Consider the following 27,263-nt stretch of genomic DNA (forward strand, 5'->3'; position numbering starts at 1 on the left):
ATAATCCCCCTCCCATACACACACGCCCCCAAAATAGAGCAGCACACAAAAATGATCAGCAGTTCTATGCAAGAATCCTCAAACTTGCACATCCATCTCATCACATTACACAACTACAGCCCACAGAACATAAGATTGTATCCTGGGTAGTTGGTATCTTTTGCCAATTCTGTGTTGTTACTGCTTTAGTGCTGGGTAATGACATGCCAAGTAATAATGGAGTTAACATGCTAATGATACTCTTTCATGCTTATGAAGAAATGAAGAGATTTCTCTACTGGGCTGATGTTTGGGGTTACTTGATAAAGTATTTTTTTTCTTTACCTTGTTAAGTGTGTTTTGTGACTTGTTTATGTATGGGGGGCTGGCCACAGCCACCCATCCAAACCAATTCATCACCCCCTCCCATCTTGGTACCTATTTAACACTTCAACTTCAGTGACCTCATTTAGTTCCTCATATTTATGTCCAAAAATTCCATAATTTGTCTTTGGGAAATATTTCATTGAACTCGGCATATTATGCTACATCTAGATACATCTAGAGCAAAATTTGACGCAGCCCGAAGGGATTTCTCCCTGTCCTCTCCTTTTATGCAATGGGGGATGAAAAGGGGGGGTTGCCGATTTAATGAAGCGGCCATGCTGTGGATGTGCTGTGTCTTGCGACACTGCTTCTGACCTAGGACAGTGTACAAGGTGCAGGGATGACCCGTCATCCAGGAGGTGCTCAGATGGGAGGGAGGGTGGAGGGGTGTGGAGTGTATTCAGGGATGGAATGGGTGGATTTGATTTTATGCCTTTCCCTTTTTGGCTACCTCCCTTGTAAGGGGGAAAAAGCCTTGGTATATAAAACTTTAATTAGTTTCTAAGTGGAAATGATGACCTGATACATTACCTCTAGTCCTGCACATTCACTCATGACAGCTGCCATACGGTAGACCTGCTCATTGTCAACATCTTCTTCTTTCTTCTTGTCCAAAGTTTCCACAAATTCTTCTGTGGCATCTCCCAGCAGTCCTCGCATGCGGTAGATTATTCTCATCGTGTCACTCTCATTGTTCTCACACAGCCACACATTCTTGTACACCTGCAAGTCAAAATTGTAGTTCTATTTTTCCTACAACCTGATACAAATATGTACTTCATAAATTTCTATGTATTAAAGCCATTTTCTTCCTGATTGAATGGCACAACCAATACTGAATACCCTCAATCAACTATGTCCAACTTCAGTTGAACCACCTCTCTACTAAACAAAATTGTCAGTTATCAACTAGAACAATTATGGAGTATATTACCATGACTACATGATTAGCCATGTACTAAAGTGCAATAACATATACAATAGCAACCAAAGCAAAACTAGTTTAATCTCACTCTTCAACACACTACATTGTACCTCTTTGACTGGAAGGTCCAATGATATAATTTTGTTGCAGACTAGAAGTTCCATTCCATTGTCATCTTCTAAGAGGGCCACAAGTTCACAGTCCTGACAGATCTTGTTCTTGACATCTCGCATGTGAGGCCCTAGCCCCGAGTCCAGGCTGCTGTATGGGTTGCCCAACATGCGGCCCTGGGAAGAATGATAAAATCACACATACAGTATCACCGTTTCAATATGACTCAACCATTCAACTGTAAGGGTTTTACTTGAACTGAATAAAATACTTTGTCAGCAATCAGAATAAAATGGGTGTAACAAAGCTAGGCCTTGTTGTGGAAGTGCCTTGTCTTGCTGCATTGCCTTTGACCCGAGCAGGGTCGTGAGGAACAGGGATAACCCTTTATCTATGTGATACTACAATGTGGGTAAACCAGTCTTGTCTGTTGGGGCCTGCTGTGGAGGTGCTCTGTCTTGCTAAAATGACTATGACCTGATCTAATGTGCCAAGGATAAGGATGATTTCATCCTCGAGGAGTCAATATAAATGGGATAACAAATGGTTCATTTGGATGAGTGCCAGGGGGAAGGGGCCTTTTGGTACATGTATGTACCATGACAAGGGGAGAAATGAACAGGTTTGGATGCATGTGGGATGGGCGTGTGCTTTGACTAGACCACCCTTCTTTCAAGGAGAAGGCACTTCATATATATGCAGGCAAATTTGACATCTAAAGTGAAAGGGTTAACCATAAGAGCAAGTCAACTAATCCTGCTGAGAGCTGTTTGGAATGGAAAGGGACAATTCAAGGAAACTGGGGAATGCTATCAACATGAATGAAGCAATGTCCAACATATGCTACCCACTGATGATGATAATGACTATCTTCAGTTAGGAATGTCATCCAGTGTATATGAACATGAAATTTTTTTACCACTCCCACCTGGCTCCCAAATAATCTATTCTGGCTGCTACCATGTTATACTTAATAGAACTTGCATGAAAAGAGGGCAATTATCACTCTAAATCACCTGTAAGAAGTCCTCCTGCTGGGGATCCTTCTCTAAAGTCATAAATAATTCACCCACATCATTCTCTTCAGGGAAGATGATAGAACAGAGACGTTCAAATATGAAAACTGGGGTGCGAAGGTCATCTGCTGGGTACTGCTTGACAGTTTCTACACACACAGCCATGAACTCCTTGGTTTCTGACTCCGTCCCTGTAACATCATGATCATTATTTTAAAAACTTCACTTCAACATCCAAGTGGTGGTAGATACTGGGATTTCTTCTGGTTATCACCAAAATATACAATTCAGTGAAGGGACAAATGCATGATTGAAGTTGGCTTCTATACACAAAATATGACAAAATTGTACATTAGATGATTTTATTTGTTATGTATACAAGTGGCCCTTTGGGCTATGGGGCAGAAACGTGGAACATAAGAGAAGAAGAGAGAAGGAGTTTGAATGTGTTTGAGATGAGGTGTCTGAGAAGTATGGTGGGGGTTACTAGGCTGGATAGAGTGAGAAATGAGGAGGTGAGGAGGAGAACAGGGGTGACAAAGGATTTGGGAGATAGGGTTGATGAAAGAATATTAGGATGGTTTGGACACATGGAAAGAATGAGTGAAGAAAGACTAGTAAAAGAGGTGTGGAAGGCAGATGTGGAGGGAGTGAACATGAGGGGACGTCCTAGGATGAGGTGGATGGATGGGGTGAAGGGGGCTTTGGGGAAGAGGGGAATGTCTGTTGAGGAAGGAAGGGAGAGGACGGAAGACAGAGGTGAGTGGAGAATGGTTGTATATGGATGATGTTGTGACTGCATGAGGAGGAATGGGCGGGGGGGTGGGGGTGGTGTAGTATGTGTGAGTAAATTTTGACGCAGCCCGAAGGGATTTCTCCCCGTCCTCGCCTTATATGCAAAGGGGGACGGAGAGGGGGGGTCGCCGATTAAATGAAGCGGCCTTGCTGTGGATGTACTGTGTCTTGCGACACTGCTTCTGACCCAGGGCGGTGGGCAGGGTGCAGCGATGACCCGTCATCCAGGAGGTGCTCAGATGAGAGGAAGGGTGGGAGGGGTGTGGAGTGTATTTAGGGATAAAATGGGTGGGAGTGTTTTTATGCCTTTCCCTTTTTGGCTACCTCCCTTGGAAGGGGGAAAAGGCCTTGGTATATGTATGTATGTATGTATGTATACAAGTATGGAAGAATGGTGGTAGATACATGAAATATAACTAGTCATGCTGTTTTGGAGCAAATACTGATGAGACATGGAATATGGCTGTTGATGGGGGTAGAATTGTCCATCTGATCATTATTTGTACTGATGTAAAAGTGGCTGCTTCAAAATTTCATTCACATAACTACTCCCTAACCCCCTATCCCCCACCCACTCCCTTCTTTGAATCACAGTATCATCTATACACACATCCTTCACTCAACCCTATCTCCTGCCTTCTCCCTTCCTTCCTCAACAAACATCTACCTCTTGCTCAATGCCCCTTTTACCCTATCCATTCATCTCATCCTCGGTTGTCTCCTCATGTTTATTCCATCCACCTCTGCCTTCCACACCTCTTTTACTAGTATTTCTTCATTCATTCTTTCCATGTGTCCAAACCATCCCAATACTCTTTCATCAACCCTATCTCCGAACTCCCTTTCCACCCCAGCTCTTCTCGCCTCCTTGTTTCTCACTCTATCTAGCCTAGTAACCTCTATCATACTTGGTGCAAGAGGTAAATTCAAGGGTAACGAGTCAGGGATTGGAGGTGCTCAGATGGGAGGGAGGGTGGAGGGGTGTGGAGTGTATTCAGGGATGGAATGGGTGGGAATGATTTTATGCCTTTTTCTTTTTGGCTACCTCCCTGGTAAGGGGGAAAAAGCCTTGGTATATGTATGTATGTATGTATACCAAAGGCCTTTCTCCTCCCTTACAAGGGAGGTAGCATAAAAACAAAGGCATAAAATCCACTCCCACCCATTCCATCCCCACATACTCCACTCCCATCCACCCTCCTCCCTCCCTTTTATCTTGACTCCTCCTGGATGATGGGTCATCCCTGCATCTCACCCACTGCCCTGGGTCAGAAGCAGTGTCACAAGACATGGCACATCCACAGCAAGGCCATTCCCTCATGCAGAAAAGATGGGGAGAAATCCCTTCAGACTGTGTCAATTTATTTTTCATGCATACTCCCTCACCTCCCATCCCCCACCCACTTCCTTTTATGCATCACAGCATCATCCATACACAGCCATTCTCCTGTCCTTCCTCAACAGATATTCCCCTCTTTTCTAATGCCCCATTTATCCATCTCATCCTTGGTTGCCCCCTCATGTTCACTCCTTCCACAGCTCTTTTACTAATCTTTCTTCACTCATTCTTTCCATGTGTCCAAACCATCCCAATACTTTTTCATCAACCCTATCTCCCAACTCCCTTTCCACCCCCGTTCTCCTCCTTCACCTTGTTTCTCACTCTATCCAACCTAGTAACCCCTATCATACTTCTCAGGCACCTCATCTCAAACACATTCAAACTCCTCCGCTCTTCCTCTTGTGTTCCATGTTTTTGCCCCATACAGTGCTGTTGGCACAACACTCCTTCATACGATCTCCTCTTAGCATCCATTCCCAAATGTCTATTTCTTGTTACACTTTTAATCCCCCAAGGCATTTACTTGCTTCTCTCAATCTACATTCGACCTCCACCTCCATTCCTCCCTTTCCCGCCACATTCTCATCGAAGTATCTAAAACTATCTACTTCCTCTAGTCTCTTTCCCTTAATACTCACTTCCAATTTGCTGCCACTTTCTCCCCTTGTACATCTCATCACCTTTTACCCACATATATCTTCAACTTCCTTCTTTCACACTCTCCCAGACTTTGTCAATAACTTCCTCAATCCCTCCTCTGATCCTGGAACAAGCACAGTGTCGTCCGCAAACAACAGCTGGCTCACCTCCCACTTTTCTCTATTTTCTTTAACCATCTCAAATCCCTTGCCCATTACCCTTGCATTTACCTCTCGCATCACCCCATCCATGTATATATTGAAGAGCCAGGGCGACATAACGCATCCTTGACGAAGTCCCACCTTTACCTCGAACCACTCACTCTCTCCATTTCCAATCCTGACACCTTCCTTACAAGGTGGATGAAACCTTTGGTATATAGATAGTAGTAATATTGTTTCAAATGCTCAACAAATCCATTTCATGTACCTGATGTCATTTCTTCAAGTAGTTCCAAGAATTTATCTTGAGTGTCGTCAATAAGTTTGGTTCTCTGGACAACCAACTTGCGAAGAGACAAGTACCCACTGAGCACTGTGCCCACGAGCCGTCCCTTGTACGCAGTCTTGATTCTTTCATCCTCAACAAAGAGTGACAACATCTCTGTCAACACCTTGAGGGCATAGCCTGCAAAAACTTAAGTGCATTAAAGAAGACCCACTCCCATTTTTCATAAACTTTGTTGTTCATAAAGTAAGCCCAAGTACTTTCTTTGAATGAAAAGGTTAACTAATTTAGCTAAGAGTTCTCCTTTTAGCTGAATGAAACTGTCACATTAGAGGCCATACATTAATCTGTCAATGGCATCACTTGGATGAAGGAGTTACTCAGCCAGCATTTTCACTTGTTGCCTTGAATCTCTGATTGAAAATGTAGTCCTAAAGTGGTTTGAAAAAGTTCACAGGTCCTCCCATATAACTGGCATCTTTTCCAAACATTAAAAAACAAGAAAACAAATTGTATAGACACACAACCTACCTTGACTAAGATCTGTGGTTAAAGTAGTTTCTTCTAAGGAAGTGAGGTGCTGGATTTCAGCTGTTATGAGGGCAGCAATACGAGGTAAAACTCCCTTTAGGGCCAGATAATGCTTCCAGTGTGTACCGGTGGATTGTGCTTGGTTAAGCGAACCCATAATCAAAGACTGGTACAGGGAGACATATTCTGTAGCACATTCGCCAGCTGTCCCAATGTCACCAAGGAAATTTGTCAACATGTCCAGCATCTGTTAACAATTAAAAAAAATTCTGCGAATTAAAACATGTACCAATGTTTGTATGGTAGAAAAACAAGACTGATCAATATCCCTATTCTTCTGATGCCCAGTGACCAATTAATCTTCATCTGTTCCGACAATACAATATCACCCTTTATAAAGGGGGTGGCTGAGTCAAAGCACACACATCTTTCATCCAACTATTTTTAATCAACTACTAAGGTCCTAAATTGAATGCACTGATCTATATAATATCAAATCATCCTATCAATAAACCAATGTTTCCTCAGGAGATCCACTGCTGCCCCTACATAACTAGCAACAACTACTAAATTGGCCCACAGGTCACTTGTGTAAGATACTGTGTTGCTGTCTAGGTAAGATGAGAGTGAAGGAAAGTAAAATGTTTTCTGTACTCTGTGTTGCAGTTTGGGTAATTTGATTCTATGGCTATGACCATTCTGTGTTGGTAGTTTCAAAACTGGGTGATGGGCTGAAAGCAATTGTAACAAAAAGATTCTTGTCGTGGGAGAGATATTTTTATCAGACTAGGGGAGTCAGGTGGAGTATGGTCTATTTTGATTGTTTTAACCCCTTCCATATGGTGATGCCTACGTAGGCGTCATGAGGAGCAAGTGGGTACGTGAGGATGCCGACGTCGGCGTCTTGATTATATTTATTGTAGTTGTACCTGTGTGACCCCTATACTCTGTAAACTGGCTTCATCATATTTTCTATGGTTATAAAAATTCACGGGTGAAAGAGAAAACGATTAATACAGTGGTGACTTTATTTTTTATAATGCGAGTATTATGACGCAACATTACATGTCTGGCACTAATGCTGCCCGCGAGATTTTGGCTTGTATTGAAGGGGTTATGGGAGTTAGGTGGAGTATGGAGCTTGGGGATTGAGCTTGGAGAGCTTGTTCTGTGATTTGAGTTCATGTGTTTTTGTATGAATGTATTGAAAGGTGTAGGTGGTAGGTTGTTTAGGAATTTCAATGGTATGCTGCTGGTATAGATAATTTTTGTAGTATTCATCTCAATGTGCTTATCCTATGTGATGAAATGCTTGGGTGGCCAATTTTTTCTAACTGTATATATTTTCATGTACTGCTTTACGAGGATTATTTTGGTTTCAGAATGCAGATGTTATATTGAGGTGATTTTGGTGTATCTAATTTTTATTTCTTCATTTGTTTTTATTGTAGTGAACCATGCTGTGGAGGTACAGTGGAGTGTGGTTCTTCTGAACTGTTTATGTGCTGTGATTAGTGTTCCTTCTGCTGTGTGAAAGTGAGAGAAGCTACTGATTTGGTAGGTTTATTTTCTTGTTGTTTTCCACTGTTTGATGTCTGGGCTAAAGGACATGTACATATCAGAGGTGAGACCCAAGATTTTATTTATTTATTTTTTTGTCAATGAAAGAACTTGGCCATTCAATTTGACTGTAGGGTATTTCTTTGGTTAACAAGTGAGCAATGTCACTTATAACTTGTGAACGGAGTCTTGTATTCTCTCATCATTATGGAAAGTAAATCATACACTCCTGCAGATAATCCTCATCTGAATAATATATGGGATCTATTTATCTACCAAAGTATTTCTCCCTCTTACAAGGGATCTGCCAAACTAAAATACACAATAGAAGCAATTGTACATAATTTTCACACACACACATATATAAAACTTGTTTACATATACCAAAGGCTTTTACCACCTTACAAGGGAGGTAGCCAAAAAACAAAGGCATAAAATCCACTCTCACCCATTCCATCCCCACATACTCCACTCCTGTCTACCCACCTCCCTCGTATCTTGCCTCCTCCTGGATGACTGGTCATCCCTGCATCTTGCCCACTGCCCTGGGTCAGAAACAGTGTTGCAAAACACAGCACATCCACAGCAAGGCTGCTTCATTAAATCAGTGACCCCCCCCCCCCCTCTGTCCCCTCAAGCAGAAATGAAGACTGGGAGAAATCCCTTTGGGTTGTATAAATTTCCATAAATCAATCTTTATTCAACACAAACTCCACTCACCTCTTTTTTACGAGGTAGAGACCAACAGAGAGACTCGATCATCTGTGCTGTGACCTGTCGTGCCATTCGGGATGATGGGTTGAACAGGACCCGTCTCAGCCATGAGGAGTCTATGAGGTGAAGCTCGTACTGGTGACGTATTGTCTTGGCCAGCCACCGGTTTCCAAACTTCTCCGCAAGGAACTTTACATGAAGCTCCTCCTGTAACAGATACCAAAGTATGTCTGACTTGGTTTAACATCACAAACTCCCACTGTAAATGTGTTTGTATACTGTAGATTAAAATCTAGCTATATCTGGCCTGGTCTAGTGAGATAATCTAAATTCTGTGTACACTACACTAAAAATTACTCTCCCTAGAGCTTCGATAGAGTAGTAGTAGATTAAGTGTAGTGAGACCGCTCTACCGTTTGTGTACACTGGAGTTTGTTTGACAAAGTCTCGGACACTTGGACTTGAGACTTGGGTGTGGTGAGATGTCATGGTCCAGGCACCTAGTTACTGCAGCAGTAACATTAGTCAATGAAGAATTTGAAGAAAATGAAGAAAAAGAAAAGTGTGTGGGTCAGAACACTGATAGCCACATGAACAAAGTGGGAGCACATGCAAAATTGTTGAAAGAAATGGTTGTCGACGCAATAACCTATAACTTTCTATGTACATGTGCTAAAGATTAACATTTGCTGGAAAAAGTGACCCCTCTAATTAAAAGAAAAGATACTCATACAACTTTCACTCTTTTTCTTATTTCACTGTTCATTTCACAACACAGATTGTGCCACTTTCGTGAGATTTCGAAATCATTAACATTTAATGTTTTTGCTATCTATTTTATAGACCTTGCCTTCTTTTCTTTACTGTGGTACTACATCAACAGCACATTCCACAATTCTGGGAACCTTTCATATTGGTGCATTAATAGCAATGGCCAATCACTATTGCACTTCCTTTTTTTCTTGGACATCATTTTACTCGCATACAGATTCTACCTAGAGCTACAAAATCTATTTTAGTTGACAAATAGATCTATAACTGTCTCAGTATGTGCTCTCCACCTTGTGTCAACTACAACACTAACTAGACTACAACTTTACTGAGATTGGAGACTAAGTCTAGCTATAGCACTCTCTCTGATACTATTAGGAGAGTTCTACCTAAAATGTCTACTGTGTAGAGGGGGCTACATTGATATCAAATCTTACTTCTACGGTTCTAACTGCCTCCTACAGTTATTAGGAGGCAGTTAGAACCGTAGAAGTACGATTTGATATCTTCCTTGGCCGACCAGAGCGATGCTTTGGAGTAGGAATGATGTCACTTCCTTCGTCTCGAAATCTCTTGGTCCACTTTTGCACTTGACGCACTCCAATTCCCACACGAGTAGCAATATCTTTACACTTATAACCCTCCTTATAGAGGGTTATGATTGTAACAACTGTGTCTCTTTCCAGCTCTTTACCACTTCCCATTATGGATATATCAAGGCACAAAAACAGAGACCACCGCAAAAAAAAGACTACTCTCCGTGAGAGATGTTTAGAAACTGACTCCATGCGACATCGAGTGCGCCTAAACAGAGTTGCCAAATAGTGTGTATTGTCTCGGATAAATACGGGTACAAACGCTAGCATTGAAAAATAGCGAAAAGTTTGGGTGGAAAGTTGTATTTTTCGCATGTTTTGAGTTTAGGGGAAAGTTGGGGCGCCTATAATTTTGCGCCCAAACTTTTCGCGGCCACTGTATAACAAAAGGAGGTAAGGAAGGAATTGACATCCAAGATAAAAGATTGAAAGAGGAGGAGGAGGAGGAGGAGGAGGAGGAGAAAGATGGAAAAGGAGAAAAACAAGAAAAAGAATAAGAAGAAAGAGAAGAAAGGGGGGGGGGGGACTACATAGGTGTGGGATAGATAAAGAACTAAAGAACATGACTTGCTTGGCCATCTCCCTTACAAAGAGAATGGACCTTTTGGTACGTGTATGACTGATTAATGCTGAATTGAACCTAAACTATTCTATAGGTTTATCAATGGCAAACTGAGGCACATGGAAGATATCTCTAGGCTAATAGTGGAAGAAGAGTTCTGTGAAGTATCATCAATTGAGGGTGAAATATCTAATCAGTTTTCACTAAAGAAACTGCAATGTGAAATGTGAATAGTATTGTTGGATTGAAAGATATGAATGAGGAGGTGAATGGAGTACACAAAAATTTACCCTTGCAAAGTACACGTATGCCCTAAGGATTGCTGCTAACACAAGACAAACGGTTAAATAAGACAGATAGTAAACCTTGATTTCTTTAAAACTATACTCTACACACCTTTTTGACTTTCGCTGGTGCTTCTGAAGGCTTTTTGGGAGTTCGTTTCCTCCAGGCTTCAAAGGAATGCTTTGGGTCACCCATGAGCCACTTCTCTACATTCACTCCCACCTGTGGTGCCAGTGAAACCTTGTTTAATAGTAATTCACTGATGAATATAAAATATCAATCACACCAATTGGAGGAAATATCAGCTAAACTAATGACTACAATGGAAATTACTGTAGTCATTATTTAATAATGCTCAGGGTACACCAAGGCAATTTCATAGGTCTTCCATCCCTGGTCTACATATTCAGACCTCAGGAATTAAACAGTCACAACAAAAGGCTCACCTTGGACCCATTCAAATTTAACACTTCTCCATTGGTGGATGATAATGCTGCTACAGCTGCAACTGCTACAGCAGCTCCAGCAGCAGCAGCTGCAGCTGATGATGCTGTTGTTGCTGTGGGGGCCTTGTCACGACTCTTACGGGGAGGTGGAGGTGTAGGGGGTCTCATGACCCCCTGCAGGATACGTAGACAGGGTAGTGTGATATGTTCCATTACTGTTGGGGAGGTATTGGACCCACTAGCCATGAGGAATAGCTGTACAACACATCTGTAATGAAAAGCCTGATTAATTACTCACTCCCTGGAAAATCATGAACTAGTTAAATACTTTAAGAAATGTGAACTACACGAGTGCCTGTATCTAAAAGCTGCTGTAGGATGGACATTGGGGCTTGTCTTTAAAGCTCATCATCACTCTTACCTCCACCTGGAGATGCAACCCCAAAAGCCTAGCACTTAATATCTGAAATGGGCCAACGAATCATCCCCCCCCACCCTCTACATGAGGACAGCAGCTCACTGGTAAATTTTTTCTCCCTCCTAATAGCCAGTGATGAAAAAAATTGCCTTTCAATCACACTATAAAGATGGCAATGCAATGTTTCTTCTCAGAGTTCTACAAGAGGGCCCTAAGATTGTTGACAACTGCCACATTGCCATGGATTTCCAGAGGGCAAAACATGTGGTAACTTGAGACAAAGATACCATGACAAGTCAATGAGCAATGTCCTTGAATACACAAGGGTTGCCTTGAGTTTCACAGACTAGAAATTAGCCCCACAGCATTTGTCACTAGTCCTTAGGCCCTTTCATTGATTCCTTTGCAGAGGAGCCAGTAAATGGAGTAATAGGGAGGTACTGGGTGTCAGGGAAGTCATCTTGTAGAGATATTGGATATGTGTTTAGAAAGGGATTTGATGACAACAGTGTTAAAGTAAAAAGGATAATGGAGAGGAGGATGGTTATGAGGGCATTAATGGACATATCGTGGTATCTGAACATGCAAATACCATAAAGAGAAATTCTCAATACAGACAAATCCAAGCAAGATACACTTCATTGACATAACAATGAACGTATACCACCAACATACCTTAGTCGCAGCTCCCAACAGGAGTCCTCCTTTTGAACAGCTGCCGCCAAAAGAGCCATCTCATGTCTAACAGATGCTGCAAGATCGGGAGAAGTGACATGGGAACGTAGGGCCAGAGATATCTTGTCCATGATAAGCCCATTGAGCTCCCTGGTGGCATCAATGTCATTCTGGGTCAGCAGACACAATAGCTGTCTAACTTCATTGCGGACCTGAAAAACAATGGTCAGTCATATCTACCCTTTATAGTAACATCCTGAACTTTTCCTTTCACCTTTTTGATGCACAAACATTCTTACCTGCATTGATCCCCTCCTCAGATTGTATTCTAGGAGGTCATGGATGAGGCCATGACTGCAAAGTGCTGCCCTTAGAGTTGGGTTGGTTGCCAAGGCCCTGCAATATTACAACAACAAAAAATAATGTACACTTTTTTTACTAAACATTCTAGCTGATAATTAATTTTCTAAAATTTTCATATTTCTTTCTCAGTGACTACTGAACACAAACATGTTAACATCTATCAGCAGGTACCATCAACTCACCTAAGGAGTGTGATGCAATGTTCTGTAGCAGCTGCTGCACAGCCATAGCAGCGTCCTGAGGGAGGTGGAACATCCTCCTGGTTGGTGGTTGGACGTCCAACTGGGGAGACCACACCTTTCTTCCCTCCTTCCTTCTGGGAGCGATCAAAAGTCACTAGCTCCCGACGAGAAGCCTGAACACGCTGAGGAACGGATATGTCCACAATTACTATTTGTATCTTACATTTCAAAATTGTTACTATCTTTGCAGCATCCTTAGCCAATTCACTACACGAGTATACATCTTACACACACACACTCCAAGAGCTTTTTCCCCCCTTATAAGGGAGGTAGCAAAGTCGAAGCCATGTACCTACTGCCACCCATTTCACTCCCATCCACCACCCATCCCTCCCATCTTAGCTCCACATAGATGATGGGTCATCCCTGTATCATGCTCACTGCCCTGGGTCAGAAGCAATATAGTTAGACAATACATCCACAGCAAGGGTGCTTCATTTAATTGGCAACTTCCCCCTCTGTTCCCTCATGGAAAAAAAGAATTCTATATCTATAGCCTGAGAAGTACGATAGGGGTTACTAAGTTGGATAGAGTGAGAAACAAGGTGATGATGAGGAGAACAGGGATGGAAAGGGAGTTGGGAGATAGGGTTGATGAAAGAGTATTGGGATGGTGTGGACATATGGAAAGAATGAGTGAAGAAAGACTAGTAAAAGGTGTGGGGAAGGCAGAGGTGGAAGGAGTGAACATGAGGGGGCAACCAAAGATGAAATAGATGGATGGATGGGGTAAAAGGGGCCTTGGGAAAGAGAGGAATGTCTGTTGAGGAAGGATGGGAGAAGACAGAAGATGGGGCAAATGGAAAATGGTTGTACACAGATGCTGTGATGCATGAAAAGGAGTGGGTGGGGGGTGAAAGAGTACGTGTGAAAAAATAATTTGATGCAGCCTGAAGGGATTTCTCCCTATCTTTTTTTCTGCATGAGGGGACTGATGGGGTGAGGGGTCGCTGATTTAATGAAGTAGCCTTCTCTGGATATGCTGTGCCTTGTGACACTGCTTCCAACCCAGGTCTGTGGGTGAGATGCAAGGATGACCTGTCATCCAGGAGGAGCCAATATAAGAGGGAGTGGGGGGGGGGTTAATAGGAGTGGAGTATGTGGGAATGGAATGGGTGAGAGTGGACTTTAATGCTTTTGTTTTCTGGCTACCTCCCTTGTAAGGGGAGAAAAAAAAAAGCCTTTGGTATATGTATATCTATCCATATACCAAGAGCTTTTTTCCCCCTTATACGGGAGGTAGCTAGGTCAGAGGCATGTACCTATTCTCATCAATTACCCTTCCCTCCACCACACTTTCCACCCCTCCCATCTCAGCTCCTCATGGAAGATGGGGTCATCCCTGCATCCGCCAGCTGCCCTGGGTCAAACTCAATGCAACCAGACACAGTACATCCATAGCAAATCCACTTCACTTAATCGGTGACCACCCCTCTTCATCCCCTAATGCAGAAAATGAGAAGACTGGGAGAAATCCCTCTGGGCTGCATCAAAATATCATTCATACATACGCACTCCCCTATTCCTCCATCCTCCACCTCCCTTTCAGGCAGAACAGTATCATCTATACATAGCCTCTCTCCAATCATCCCAATATCCTGCCTTCTCCCTCCCTTGCTCAACTGGCATTCCCCTCCTCAATTACATATACATATATATATATACACAAAAATTATAGTTGGGGAGGGGGGGTTATGAGGACAATGCATCTACAGCAAAGCCGCCTGCTTCATTTACACTATATACCAATAGGGAGGTAGCCAGCAAAGGATACCCACTCCCATCCATAATCATCTCTTGCCTACCCTACTGCCCAGGTCAGAAGCAATGCAACAAGACAAACTACATCCACAGCAGGGCCAGCTGCATCAATTACATGGTGATCCTCACCCCTGGTCCCCTCATGTAAAAATAGAGCAGACAAGAAAAATACCCTTTGGACCATGTCAGTTTATATCCTATTCATAACCATTCTCCACCTGCACCTATCACTTGCCTACTCCCTTCCCTACTCAACAGACACCTTTTTACTCAAAGACCCTTTCACCTCATCTATCCATCATGTACCTTTACACAGGATCATACATGTACTGTATATATTTTTTCAATCTAGACAAATATACTCACAAAATAAGGTAGCTAGGTAGAGGTAAACAACCCCAACCCCTTTTGCTCATCTTGTTGATCCCTTTCAACCTTGTGAAAATTGCATCATTTCTTCCCAGAATTACTGCCTATTCATCTTTAATGCATCTCTCATGAAAGAGGCCATCACTTTAATTTATACAGTCTTCTCCAACTTTGTCAATGATATACAGTTCCCTATGTTTGACATTCTGTCCATCAGACTATGACATCATTCACTCCATCTATCCATCTTTTTCTTAATTCATATCTTTTTGAAGGGGATTAATACATTCATGCATGGCTGGTAAGGCCTTCCTTTACTTACCTGTATAACTTTAGACAAGTCATCAAACGAGTTTTTACAATCTCCACAGTACTTCTGTGCTAACTGCTGGATGGCTCTGTTGACCTGTGTGCCACTGGAGCTGTTCTCTTCACTACTACGTTCTGCTCCCTGCTCACTGATGCGCACCAGTAGTAGCTGTGGAGTAAGAGAAATCAGTTTAAAGTACTGTGAATATTAAATTTAACTTAATACATCTATACACCAAAAGGCTTCTTCCCCTTTATATGGAAGGCATCCTTAGCTTAATGCCTGAGTTAACAAAAGATCATGCAACTTCTTTTATTGTGCTAATAAATGGTCAAGGAATCACCAATGGGTGCCAGGATACAGTGATCCAGTGGGATGTTCACCAACAAGGATCACCTTTTCAGTGTTTATCTCCAAAGTTCATCAACACCCTACCTCCCAGTCTTCTGGGGGGTAGGCATATATCTTTGGATCAACCTCAAAATCTATTACACAATGTTTTTCACCCCCATTACCCACTAAGGAAAAATGTCATTTTCGCAGGAAAATTAATTTTTCCCTGATACAAACCTGAGGTACTCCTTACCCAAGGATTACTTCGCGTAAGCCAAAGTTTCTACCGCTAACACTGTGTGTTGTTTGAAAAACACCTCACTCCATGGGTCTGGGCAACCATTATCCTCGGTAAGGGGCCCTCCTGGGGCAAGGGGGCCCCCCCTTCCCCCACAAGCATAGGTCGCTAAGCACCATTGTCTGAGCCAGGTATGAAATTAATCACGAGGTTTGACAGGCCAGGTAGAAGGAACTATTAGAGGGGTGGCTGAGGAGGGCCATTAGAGGTAAGGAGTACCTCAGGTTTGTATCAGGGAAAAATTAATTTTCCTGCGAAAATTACATTTGTTCCGAAGAATACAAACTCTTCGGTACTCCTTACCCAAGGAGACTCGGACTTAGGAGGGAAGGAAGTAGTTATCTAGCCTGGGAAACCTCCGTAAGGAAAATATTTGTGTGCTAAGACCTACGTTGACCAGACCCTTATACATTTCCCTAAACTGTGAAGGGCACCTAGTTCTGTTCCCAAGAATGGAGACAGACAGGGTATACTCACTTTGTACCACTTGCAGGGCTTGAATTGATTCCCTTGGAATGCTTGAGAGCCCTCGGTGTGGTAAGGGAATGTAGGAGTATGAGAAGGACTTTGGATAGGTATCACGGTGGTTGCCGAACCAGAACCTAGATGAGGTTTCAGGGTTGGCTGTGTGCCATTGGTAAGGGGCATGTCATCTCAGGACTTCCTGGGCGGCCACTATGGGACCCAGAGAGAAGGTCCCTAAGGATTCCCACATGACTTCTTTGAGGTAAAAGGAAGTGAACGTAGTCTGGGACTTCCATATACCTGCTTGAAGGACCTGGTTGACCGACAGGTTCTTTCGGAAGGCTAGGGAGGTCCCTATTGCCCTGAGGTCATGAGCTTTTGCTCTAGGGCAATCCGTGGGGCTCATGGTGTAGGCCCTGCGGATGACTTCCTTGATCCAGTAAGAAATGGAAGTCTTAGTGACGGGCTTGGGCTTACCCCTGGAAGAGACGAACAATCTTGGCAAGTCTGGTCTAAGAGGCTTAGTCCTCCTGAGGTAGGTACGGATAGCACGTACCGGGCATAGTACCATTTCTGCATGTTCGCCCCCTACAAAGTCATATAAGGAAGGGATACTAAAGGACCAGAATCTGGGGTCGGCTTTGGCCAGATCCTGGTTTTTGGCAATGAATTGGGGCAGAAAAGTGAAGGAGACCTCTTGCCATCCTTTCGAGTGGGCGACTCGATAAGAGATGGCATGTAACTCCCCGACCCTCTTGGAAGACGCAAGGGCCAAGAGAAAAACTGTCTTCAAGGTGAGGTCCTTCAAATGAGCATCTCGGAGGGGCTCGTAAGGGGGACCTCGGAGGGGCTCGTAAGGGGGACCTCGGAGGGGCTCGTAAGGGGGACCCCGCAGAGAGTTCAGGACTAATGCCACATCCCACGGAGAAGTGATCTCCCTGGGGGGGCATGATTTTCTGAAATGTCTGAAGAGCATGGAAATCTCTGGGGACAGGGCCAGATCCATGTCCTTCAGAGAAAACACCTGATTAAGAGCTGCCCTATAGCCCTGCACTGCCGAGAGGGAGATCTTCTTGGACTTCCGGAGGAAGTGGAAGGAGGCAATCTGAGGAATGGTGGCTTGATCTGGGATTATTGCCCGGGAGTGGCACCATTCTGCAAAGGCATTCCATTTCCCTTGATAAAGGGTAGCTGAGGAAGAGTGAATAGGGAAGGACATGTCTTCCGCCACTTCTTTGGGGAAACCCTTCTCTAGGAGGATCTGGACCATAGTCTGAACGCGTGAAGCGTCAGAGCTGACGGGTTCTTGTGCCAGGCCCCGTTGACTGGTTGATGTAGAAGGTTGGATCTTCCCTGAAGGGCCAGGGGCTCCTCCACTGCTAGCTCGAGGGTGTCTGGAAACCATGGGGCTTCCGGCCACCAGGGAGCGATCAAAGTCATCCGAAGGTTGGATGCATTTCGTACTCTCTGGAGCACCTTCTGGAGCAAGGGAAACGGTGGGAAAGCGTAGGTGTCAAGGTTGTCCCAACTTTGCAGAAGAGCATCCTCTCCTGCTGCCAGCGGATCTGGGAGAGGGCTGAAATATACTGGGAGCTGGTGATTCCATCTGGTGGCAAAAAGGTCTACCAGAGGGGAGCCCCATTTGTTGATGAGGAAGGTCGCCACTTCCGGATGGAGGGACCACTCCGTGCCGAGTACCTGATTCCTTCTGCTGAGGTGGTCCGCCCAGACATTCTTCTTCCTTGGGATGTAGCGAGCTAAATGGAGGATGTCCATAATGAGATGGCAGAGGTCCTGGGAGACTGTGCCACCCTGCTTGTTCAGGTAGGCTACTACCGAGGAGTTGTCCGACATGATGCCCACAACTTTCCCCGAGATCTGATCCGAGAAGTGACGGAGAGCCAGCAGTACCGCTTTCAACTCTAGCCAGTTGATAGGGGCCGTCTGCTCGACTGTGGACCAAGAACCGCTGACGTGATCGTCGTTGAGGTGGGCCCCCCAGCCCTCCTTGGAGGCGTCGGAGAAGAGGAGGACTTCGGGGGGAGATGGGCCGAGGGGCATCCCCCCGAGCAGGTTGCACGGGTCCTTCCACCAGAGAAGAAAGTCCTTGACTGCTCTGGTAAGGGTGATGTGTTGGTGGGTTTGACCCCTTAGCGGGGACCACTGGGACTTGAGGAGCCACTGTAGAGGTCGCATTCGTAGTCTGCTCCTGGGAATTAACCTCTTGACGGAGGCCATATGGCCCAGGAGGACTTGGCACTGTTTCGCCGTCAGGAACCCGGTCGATAGTGCTTGTACGACAGGAGAAGTGAGATTCTGGATTCTCTTCTCTGCTGGGAAGGCCTTCATGAGGGAGGAGTCCAGAACCATACCCAGGTACGTGACTCTCTGTCGTGGGATGAAATCCGACTTCGTCTGGTTGACTATAGAGCCCAATTTGCGGATGAAGGCTAGGACCGTTCCCAGGTGGTCGCGGCATAGCTGGGCGGACTGTGCCAGGATCAGCCAATCGTCCAGGTAACAGAGTAGGCGAATTCCTCTGGAGTGGGACCACGCTGAGACGAGTTTGAACACTCTGGTGAAGACTTGGGGTGCTGTGGAGAGGCCGAAGCATAGGCAGGTGAATTGAAAGGTGGTGCCCTTGTGGACGAAGCGGAGGAATTTTCTGGATGAGGGATGCACAGGTATTTGGAAATAGGCGTCCTGGAGGTCCAGCGACACCATGAAGTCCCCTTCCCTGATAGACGCACTTACAGCCTCTGGGGTGTCCATCCGGAACTTCGTCAGGGAAAGGATCGATGACTGGTCTCCACCCCCCTGTTGCCTTTGCTACGAGGAATAGCCTTGAGTAGAACCCTGGGTCCGGAGTCGAGACTTCCTCGAGAGCTCCTTTCTGGAGCAGAGCGGAGATTTCCTCCGCTAGGGCCCGCCCGCGATCCGAGTCCGGATGGTAGTTGCTGACTTGGATGGGATAGGGGGAGAGGCTGGGGAAGGTGTGAAAAGGAAGGCGTTAACCTGCCTTGATGACCTGGATGGTCCAGTCCTCCGCCCCGGCAACCTTCCACTCTCTCCAGTAGAGAGAGAGGCAACCTCCTATCCTGTGCGGGAGGGCAGGCGAGTTCCTAGAATTTCCTGCGTTGGGGTCCGGAGCCTCTATGGTGTTTGCGCCCCTGTTCTCTATTGGGAAAGGGGCGGGGCTTTCCTGTCTGGGCTTTCAACTTCGAATGGGGGTGGGGCCTGTCTTCCCGCTTAGGAAAATGAAAAGGCTGCCTCTGCGTCTGAGAGGACCGAGGTGTCGATGGGGGGATGGTTCTTGGCCTCGAGCTAGAGACGGCTGTTCTCTTGATGGCTCTGTTGTGCAGCAACTGGTTTGCGCTAGTGATTGCCGAGTCCACCATATCTGGGGGAATCAGCGTGTGGGTGAGAAGGGGGGCCCTCCTCAAAGGAGCAAAAATCTCCCTGAGGAGGGGGTCACTGGGGTCCCCGAGGATGGTGTCTCTCCTGCGGGACTCGAAGTTGGCCCAGGACATTGAGAGACAGGAGGCCTGATGCTTCAGGGCTCTGCTCGCACTTGCCAATAGAGCCTGGAGGTCGCATTCTTCCTGGGGTTGGAGTTCGGGTAAGAACTCCCTTGCCGAGGCAAGGAGGCGTTCTAGCCAGGAGTTCACCGCCAGGGACAGCGCCAGTGATTGAATGTGGTCGCTGACTTCCCTGCCGGAGAGGAGGACGCTTCTTCTGCGCAGCGATTCCACGTCCGCTTTAACCAGCTCTGGTAACCTCGCCGGGATCGAGGCTTCTTTGAGGGTTGACCCCGATGGGGTGTAGAAGCGCTTCTGGTGTTCCACTGGAACCGAAAGCCAGCGCGCCTTCTCGGTTGTCCTTTTTGCGAGAGCGTCGGAGGCCTGGGCCATGGCTCTCGCTGTCTGCGTACTCCATGGAAGGTGGAGTGGAGGAGGCTGTGCTTTCTGAGAGTTGGCCGTCATAAAGATCTCAGACTCAAATGTGGCTTCCTCTTCTTTCGGGGGGCCCAGTCGATTTGCCCTCCGAACTCTCGCGAGGATGTCCGAGAGGGAAGGTTGGACCACCATCGGGGATTCCGACTGGGAAACTGGAGGGGAAAGGGAGCGTGTCCCCCCCCCCTACGGCGCTGTGGACATCGTCGTCGTCGTAGGAGGGGTCTGCATGGTCAGAGAGGAACCTCGCGCTTCCATCATCGTCACTGATGGGTTCAGGGGGGTTCTGATCAAGTGGAAGATGGTCGAGGGGGGCCCTTGGGGGCGGTGACTCCTGACGAGCTTCCGAGCGGTGCACGCACCGCGCTTGAGAAGCACGGAAAAATTCCCGTTGTTTCTCCATCTGTTCCTTCAGCGTAGTGAAGAGTGAACAGAGAGTGGGGAGGAGGTCCGGGGAATGCCCGTTTGGCGAGTCCCACCTGGGTGCGGATGGTCCGGGAGACGCAAAGGGAAGACTGCCTTCTCTGGACGAGGAGGAGTCACCCGCGACTAACGCGCGCTTGGGTACACCTCGGGCCTCCTGCCCCCCGGGCATAGAAAGGGTTCCGTGGATGACCCGGCTCGTCTTACGATGGGAGGAAGGTGGACTGCGGGACTCCTGAGGAGGAGGAGAGGCCGAAGCGCTCGTTGGCTCCAAAATCGGGTCCTTTGTCCGTGGGGGGGGGGCCGCCTGCGGACGCATCCGGGAAAAAGCTCGTACACGGGGGATAGTTCGCGGGGGCCAGAGGCGCATGCCTGTCGAAGCTAACCGCCTTGGGTGATGGAATAGGAGATAATTTGGCTTGAGACTGACTCGAGGTAGCCTTTGTACAACCTTTCCGTCTACTACGTTTTGGAGGAGGGGGAGAACTGCCCTTGTCCTCCGCCAGCGCAGCATGCCTTCTCTTTGTTTCGGGTGAGTGGGGAAGGGATCTTCCCTGCGCGCATACTTCGTTCTTTGCCTGCACTTTCTTGTGAGCATGAAAATACGAGGACCACTGCTTATCGTACCGGTGAGCGCACGTAGTACATGGGGATGAAGGGGAACACTCCATATTCCTACAGTGGATACACCAAATGTGTGGATCTACGGGTGCTGGCGGGAGAGCAGCCCGGCAGAGAAAGTCGCCGTGGGCGAAGGCACACATCCTATTGCGAACAACAACACTATGACCAGATTCCATACTTACAGAGAAGCGTAGAATACTCGGTGGAGGTTAAGGAGAGGAACGGGTATAGGAAGAGGGTGCTCAAGCACTTCCAGGCGGTGGGATGGCGTCGATGCAGGACGCTCAAACACAAAGAAAGCCGTTGGAAGGTTGGAGATGGCCGAAGCAGGGTGCCCTAATGTCGTCACAATCTCAAGAGGCCGGGAATTGGGCCGATTGGGAAACGTGGAATACGCAAGGGCAAGCACCGCACTATAACTGGAGGGAATACCGTTCCCCGACCGCACTTCGAAATTGTTAGCTGGTAATGTGAGAGATGTTGACTCTATCCGTACCGCGAAGACAATGGTGCTTAGTGACCTATGCTTGTGGGGGAAGGGGGGGCCCCCTTGCCCCAAGAGGGCCCCTTACCGAGGATAATGGTTGCCCAGACCCATGGAGTGAGGTGTTTTTCAAACAACACACAGTGTTAGCGGTAGAAACTTTGGCTTACGCGAAGTAATCCTTGGGTAAGGAGTACCGAAGAGTTTGTATTCTTCGGAACAATGGGCTGTCCAGTGTCCACTCCCTCCAATAATAAGTGGCACTGAGACAGACACACACACAAAATTTCTTCTGCAAATTCTATTTGAGAATCTGAAAACTGTTGACTACAAAGGTGACGAAGGTTCTTGGCAAGAGAAATGTGATGCAGAAAGGAGCAAAACATAATTCTCTTTAATGACATAACTTGCTGATTTCATAAATATATGGGTAATCCCTTATAATTAACCATATTTTATTTATAATGTCAAATAAAGCAGCTCAAAAGATTCATTTAATACATTTAAAAGTCTAAATAAATACCAAAAAGTCTTTTCCCCTCACAGGTGGGGTGTACCAAAAGGTCTTTTCCCTTTTACAAGATGAGTGGCCAGGTCAAAGCATAAACTCACTACACCATTGAAAAACCTGTTTTTAACACATTAAAGGGTCCCTACCCTCCACCATACTGCTCTGGTCAAATGCAATGCAGCAGGATAGTGCCTCTACAGCAAGGCTGGACAACTGGGGTTGGTTTACCTCCGTGGCTTCATTATATAGTAACCTCCGCCTCCCATTTATCCTTACAGGGGGTATGCGAGGGTCAAGTCAAAGCACACACTAATCCTTCAACCTCACTTTCATAACTATGCAAAAATGTAATTTTCGCAGGAAAATTAATTTTTCCCTGATACAAACCTGAGGTACTCCTTACACTAGGATACTCTCGCGTAGCGCGAATATTTCTACTGCGAAATTAAAATCCTCACTCTGGGTCTGGGCAACACTTATCCTCAGTAAGGGGCCCCATTGGGGCAAGGGGGGGGGCCCTTGCCCTCCACCACAAGTCTCGCACACTATAACCATTCTCTGAGCCAGGTATGATTTAAGCACAAGGTTGTCAGGCAAGGAGAAGGAACTGTTTAGAGGGGTGGTTGAGGAGGGCCATTAAAGGTAAGGAGTACCTCAGGTTTGTATCAGGGAAAAATTAATTTTCCTGCGAAAATTACATTTGTTCCGAAGAATACAAACTCTTCGGTACTCCTTACACTAGGAGACTCGGACTTAGGAGGGAAGGAAGTTGTTATCTAGCCTGGGAAACCGCTGTAAGGAAAATCTAGTGTGCTAAGACTATGTTGACCAGACCCCTATACATTCCCCTCACTTTGAAGTGCACCCCTTTCTGTTCCCTGGAGTGGAGACAGAAAGGTTATAATCACTTTTGTACCACTGAAGGGCTTGAATTGATTCCCTTGGAATGCTTGAGAGCCCGCGGGTGAGGTAAGGGAATGTAAGAGTATGAGAAGGATTTTAGAAAGTTATCCCTGCAGTTGCCGAGCCAGAACCTGGATGAGTTGTCAGGGTCGGCTGTGTGCTCTTGAGGAGGGGTATATCATTTTCAGGACTTCTTGGGCGGCCACTATGGGGCCCAAAGATAAGTTCCCTAAAGATTCCCGCATAACTTCTTTGAGCAAAAAGGAAGTGAACGTATTCTGGCTCTTCCATATACCTGCTTGAAGAACCTGGTTGACTGACCGATTCTTACTGATGACTAGGGAGGTCCCTACTGCCCTCAGGTCATGGGCAATCTGTGTGGTTCATGTCGCAGGCTCTGCGGATGACTTCCATTGTCCAGTAAGAAATGGAATTCTTAGTGATGGGCTACCTTTAGTAGAGATGAACAACCACTTTAATTCTGGTCGAAGATGTTCGGTTCTCTTGAGGTAGGTCCGGATGGCTTGTACCGGGCACAGAACTGTTTCAGTCTATTCTCCCCCTGCAAATTCGTCTAAGGATGGAACACTAAAGGACCAGAATCTAGGGTCGGATTTGGCAGGATCTTTGTTTTGGCAATGAATTGAGGCATGAAAGTGAAGGAGACCTCTTTCCATCCTTTGGAATGGGCGACTCTATAAGAGATGGCATGTAACTCCCCTACTCTCTTGGAAGATGCCAGGGCTAGCAGAAAAAACTGTCCTCTAGGAGAGGTCCTTCAGATGTGCCTCTCGGAGAGGTTCGTAAGGGGGACCCCTCAGAGAGTTCAGGACTAATGCCACATCCCGCGGAGGAGAACTGATTTCCCTGGGAGGGGCATGATCTTTGAAGTGCCTGAAGAGCATGGAAATTTCCTGTGAAAGGGCTAGGACCATGCCCTTCAGAGAAAACACCTGAGTTAGAGCTGCCCTATAGCTTTGTACTGCCGAGAGGGAGATCTTCCTGGACTTCCTGAGGACGTGGAAGGAGGCGATCTCAGGAATGGTGGCTCGAACTGGGACTAACTTCCTGGAGTGGCACCATTTTGCAAAGGCGCATTTCCCTTGATAAAGGTTAGCTGAGGAAGAGCAAATAGGAGCGGACATGTCCTCAACCACTTCTCTGGGAAAACCCTTCTTTAGGAGGATCTGGACTATAGTCTGAACGCGTGAAGATTGAGTGCTGAAGGGTTCTTGTGCCAAGGCCCGTTGATGGGTGGATACAGAAGATCTGGTCTTCCCTGAAGGGCCAGAGGCTCTTCTACTGCTAGCTAGAGGGCGTCCGGAAACCATGGGGCTTCGGGCCACCAAGGAGCGATCAAAGTCATCCGAAGGTAGGATGCGTGTCTTGCTCTGAGGAGTACCTTCTGGAGCAAGGGAAATGGTGGGAAAGCGTAGGAGTCCAGGTTGTCCCAACTTTGCAGAAGAGCGTTTTCTCCTGCTGTCAGAGGATCCAGGAAAGGGCTGAAATATATTGGGAGTTGGTGATTCCATCTCATTGCAAAAAGGTCCACTAGAGGGGAGCCCCATTTGCTGAGGATGAAGTTCGCTACCTCTCGATAGAGGGACCATCTGTGTTGATTATCTGATTCTTCCTGCCGAGGTGGTCCGCCCAGACACTCCTCTTCCCCGGGATGTAACGGGCTTTGAGTGACACCTGGAGATTCTTGGCTAGGTTGAGGATGTCCATCATCAGAAGGCATAGTTCCTGGGAGACTGTGCCCCCCTTGCTCGTTTAGGTAGGCTACTACCAAGGAATTGTCCGACATTATGCCCACTACTTTTCCTGAGACTTGATCCTTGAAGTGACGGAGAGCCAGGAGTACTGCTTTCAACTCAAGCCAATTGATATGGGCTGTCCGCTCGACTGTGGACCAGGAACCGCTGATGTGATCGTCGTTGAGGTGGGCTCCCCAGCCCTCCTTGGAGGCATCGGAGAACAGGAGGACTTCGGGGGGAGATGGGCCGAGGGGCATCCCCATGAGAAGGTTGCATGGGCCTTCCACCAGAGAAGAGAATCCTTGACTTCTTCGGTGAGGGAGATGTGTTGTAGGGGTTCTCCCTCTTGCGGGGCCCACTGAGACTTGAGGAGCCGCCGTAGCGGTCGCATTCTCTGTCTACTCCAGGGGATTAATTTCTCTATGGAGGCCATATGGCCCAGGAGGATTTGGCATTGTGTAGCCGTCAGGAACCTGGTCGATAGTGCCTGTGCAACTAGAGATGCGAGATGCGGGATCCCCTTTCCTACTGGGAAGGATTCCATTAGGGAGGAGGCCAGGACCATACCCAGGTACGTGACTCTCTGTTCTGGTAAGAAATCTGACTTTTCCGGGTTGACTACTGTGCCCAATTTCAGGACAAAGGTTAGGACCATTCTCAGGTGTTCTTGGCATAGCTGGGCGGAATGCATCTTGGAGGTCCAGCGACACCATGAAGTTCCCTTCCCTGATAGACGCCCTTACGGACTCTGGGGTGGCCATTCGGAACTTCGTCAGGGAAAAGGAACTTGTTGAGTGGAGACAAATAGATGACTGGTCTCCACACCCCTGTTGTCTTTTCTACTAGGAATAGCCGTGAGAAGAACCCTGGGTCCGGAGTCGAGACTTCCACTAAAGTTCCTGTCTGGAGCAGAACGGAGGATTCCTCCGCTAGGGCCCGCCCGCGAGCCGAGTCCGGGTGGAAGCTGCTGACTGGGATGGGATAGAGGGAGAGGTTTGGGACAGTGGAAAAGGGAAGACAATAGCCCGTCTTAATGACTTAGTAGGTCCAGTCTTCCGCCCCGGCCTCTTCCCATGCTCTCCAGTAGAGGGAGAGGCAACCCCCTATCTTGTGCGGAGGGGCTGGCGAATTCCTAGGAGTCCTGTGGGGGAGTCCGGAGCCTCTATAATGTTTGCGTCTAGGATCTCGGAGTCCACCATATCCGGGGGAATCAGCGCGTGGGTGAGCATAAATCTCCCTGAGGAGGGGGTCACTGGGGTTCCCCGAGGATGGTGTCTCTCCTGCGGGACTCGAAGTTGGCTCAGGACGTTGAGAGACAGGAAACCTGATGCTTCAGGGCTCTGCTCGCGCTTGCCAAAAAGCCTGGAGGTCGCATTCTTCCTGGGGTTGTAGTGCGGGTAAGAACTCCCACGCCGAGGCAAGGAGGCGTTCTAGCCAGGAGTTCACCGCCAGGGACAGAGCCAGTGATTGAAGGTGGGAGCTGACTTCCCTGCCAGAGAGGAGGACGTTTCGCCTGCGCAGCGACTCGGCGTCCGCCTAACCAGCTCTGGTAACCTCGCCGGGATCGAGGCTGCTCCGAGGGTTGACCCCGATGGGGTGTAGAAGCGCTTCTGGTGTTCCAAAGGGACCGGAAGCCAACGCGTCTTCTCGGTCGTCCTTGTTGCGAGAGCGTCGGAGGCCTGGGCCATGGCTCTCGCCGTCTGCGTACTCCATGGAAGGTGGAGGGGAGGAGGCTGGGCTTTCTGAGAGTTGGCCGTCAGGAAGATGTCAGACTCGAATGTGGCTTCCTCTGCTTTCGGGTGGCCCAGTCGATTCGCCCTCCGAACCCTCGCGAGGACGTCCGAGAAGGAAGGAGGGACCACCATCGAGGATTCCGACTGGGAAACGGGAGGGGAAAGGGAGCGTGCCCCCCCCCCCCTACGGAGCTGTGGACATCGTCGTCGGCGTAGGAGGGGTCGGCACGGGCAGAGAGGAACCTCACGCTACCATCCCGGTCACTGATGGGTACAGAGGGGGGCCGAGCAAGTGGAAGATGGTCGAGGGGGGCCCTTGGGGGCGGTGACTCCTCACGAGCTTCCGTGCGGTGCACGAACCGCGCTTGAGAAGCGCGGAAAAATTCCCGTTGGGCCTCCATCTGTTCCTTCAACGTAGTGACGAGTGAACAGAGAGTGGGGAGGAGGTCCGGGGAATGTCCGCTTGGTGAGTCCCGCCTGGGTGCGGATGGTCCGGGAGACGCCAAGGGGAGACTGCCTCCAATGGACGAAGCTG

At 47.3% G+C, this 27,263-nt stretch overlaps 2 protein-coding genes across 7 annotated transcripts in view; both read right to left on the minus strand.

Moving 5' to 3' along the window:
- Positions 1-27,263, minus strand: part of poe (E3 ubiquitin-protein ligase-like protein poe) — a 160,160-nt gene that overhangs the window by 16,940 nt on the left and 115,957 nt on the right. For 4 of the 6 annotated variants that reach the window (XM_076192838.1, XM_076192834.1, XM_076192835.1 and 1 more), the window contains exons 63-74: positions 15,257-15,412; positions 12,745-12,926; positions 12,499-12,595; positions 12,200-12,411; positions 11,107-11,374; positions 10,772-10,882; positions 8,453-8,653; positions 6,173-6,419; positions 5,624-5,830; positions 2,419-2,609; positions 1,402-1,578; positions 898-1,089 (exon numbers count right to left, since the gene is read on the minus strand). In XM_076192838.1, the coding sequence (XP_076048953.1) occupies positions 898-1,089; positions 1,402-1,578; positions 2,419-2,609; positions 5,624-5,830; positions 6,173-6,419; positions 8,453-8,653; positions 10,772-10,882; positions 11,107-11,374; positions 12,200-12,411; positions 12,499-12,595; positions 12,745-12,926; positions 15,257-15,412 (2,241 nt within the window). The remainder of the gene's footprint in view (positions 1-897; positions 1,090-1,401; positions 1,579-2,418; positions 2,610-5,623; positions 5,831-6,172; positions 6,420-8,452; positions 8,654-10,771; positions 10,883-11,106; positions 11,375-12,199; positions 12,412-12,498; positions 12,596-12,744; positions 12,927-15,256; positions 15,413-27,263) is intronic. The other 2 variants (XM_076192837.1, XM_076192836.1) reach the window with 1 other exon arrangement.
- On the minus strand, positions 15,897-17,747 carry LOC143029809 (uncharacterized). The gene is made up of 2 exons (XM_076192839.1): positions 17,205-17,747; positions 15,897-17,156 (listed from the first exon to the last, which is right to left on the minus strand). The coding sequence occupies exons 1-2, from the start codon at positions 17,743-17,745 to the stop codon at positions 16,525-16,527; spliced, it is 1,173 nt and encodes a 390-aa protein (XP_076048954.1). The 5' UTR covers positions 17,746-17,747; the 3' UTR covers positions 15,897-16,524.

Source organism: Oratosquilla oratoria, chromosome 11, assembly GCF_046742065.1.
Source record: "Oratosquilla oratoria isolate Oo_2021 chromosome 11, ASM4674206v1, whole genome shotgun sequence".
Taxonomy (NCBI): Eukaryota; Metazoa; Arthropoda; class Malacostraca; order Stomatopoda; family Squillidae; genus Oratosquilla; species Oratosquilla oratoria.

Bases quoted from the DNA above. Each gene is read 5' to 3' on its own strand.
- LOC143029809 (XM_076192839.1), bottom strand. From the start codon at position 17,745: ATGGTTTCCAGACACCCTCGAGCTAGCAGTGGAGGAGCCCCTGGCCCT. The intron at 17,157-17,204 runs GTCCCCCTTACG...AGCCCCTCCGAG, and splicing joins CCCTTACGAGCCCCTCCGAG to ATGCTCATTTGAAGGACCTC.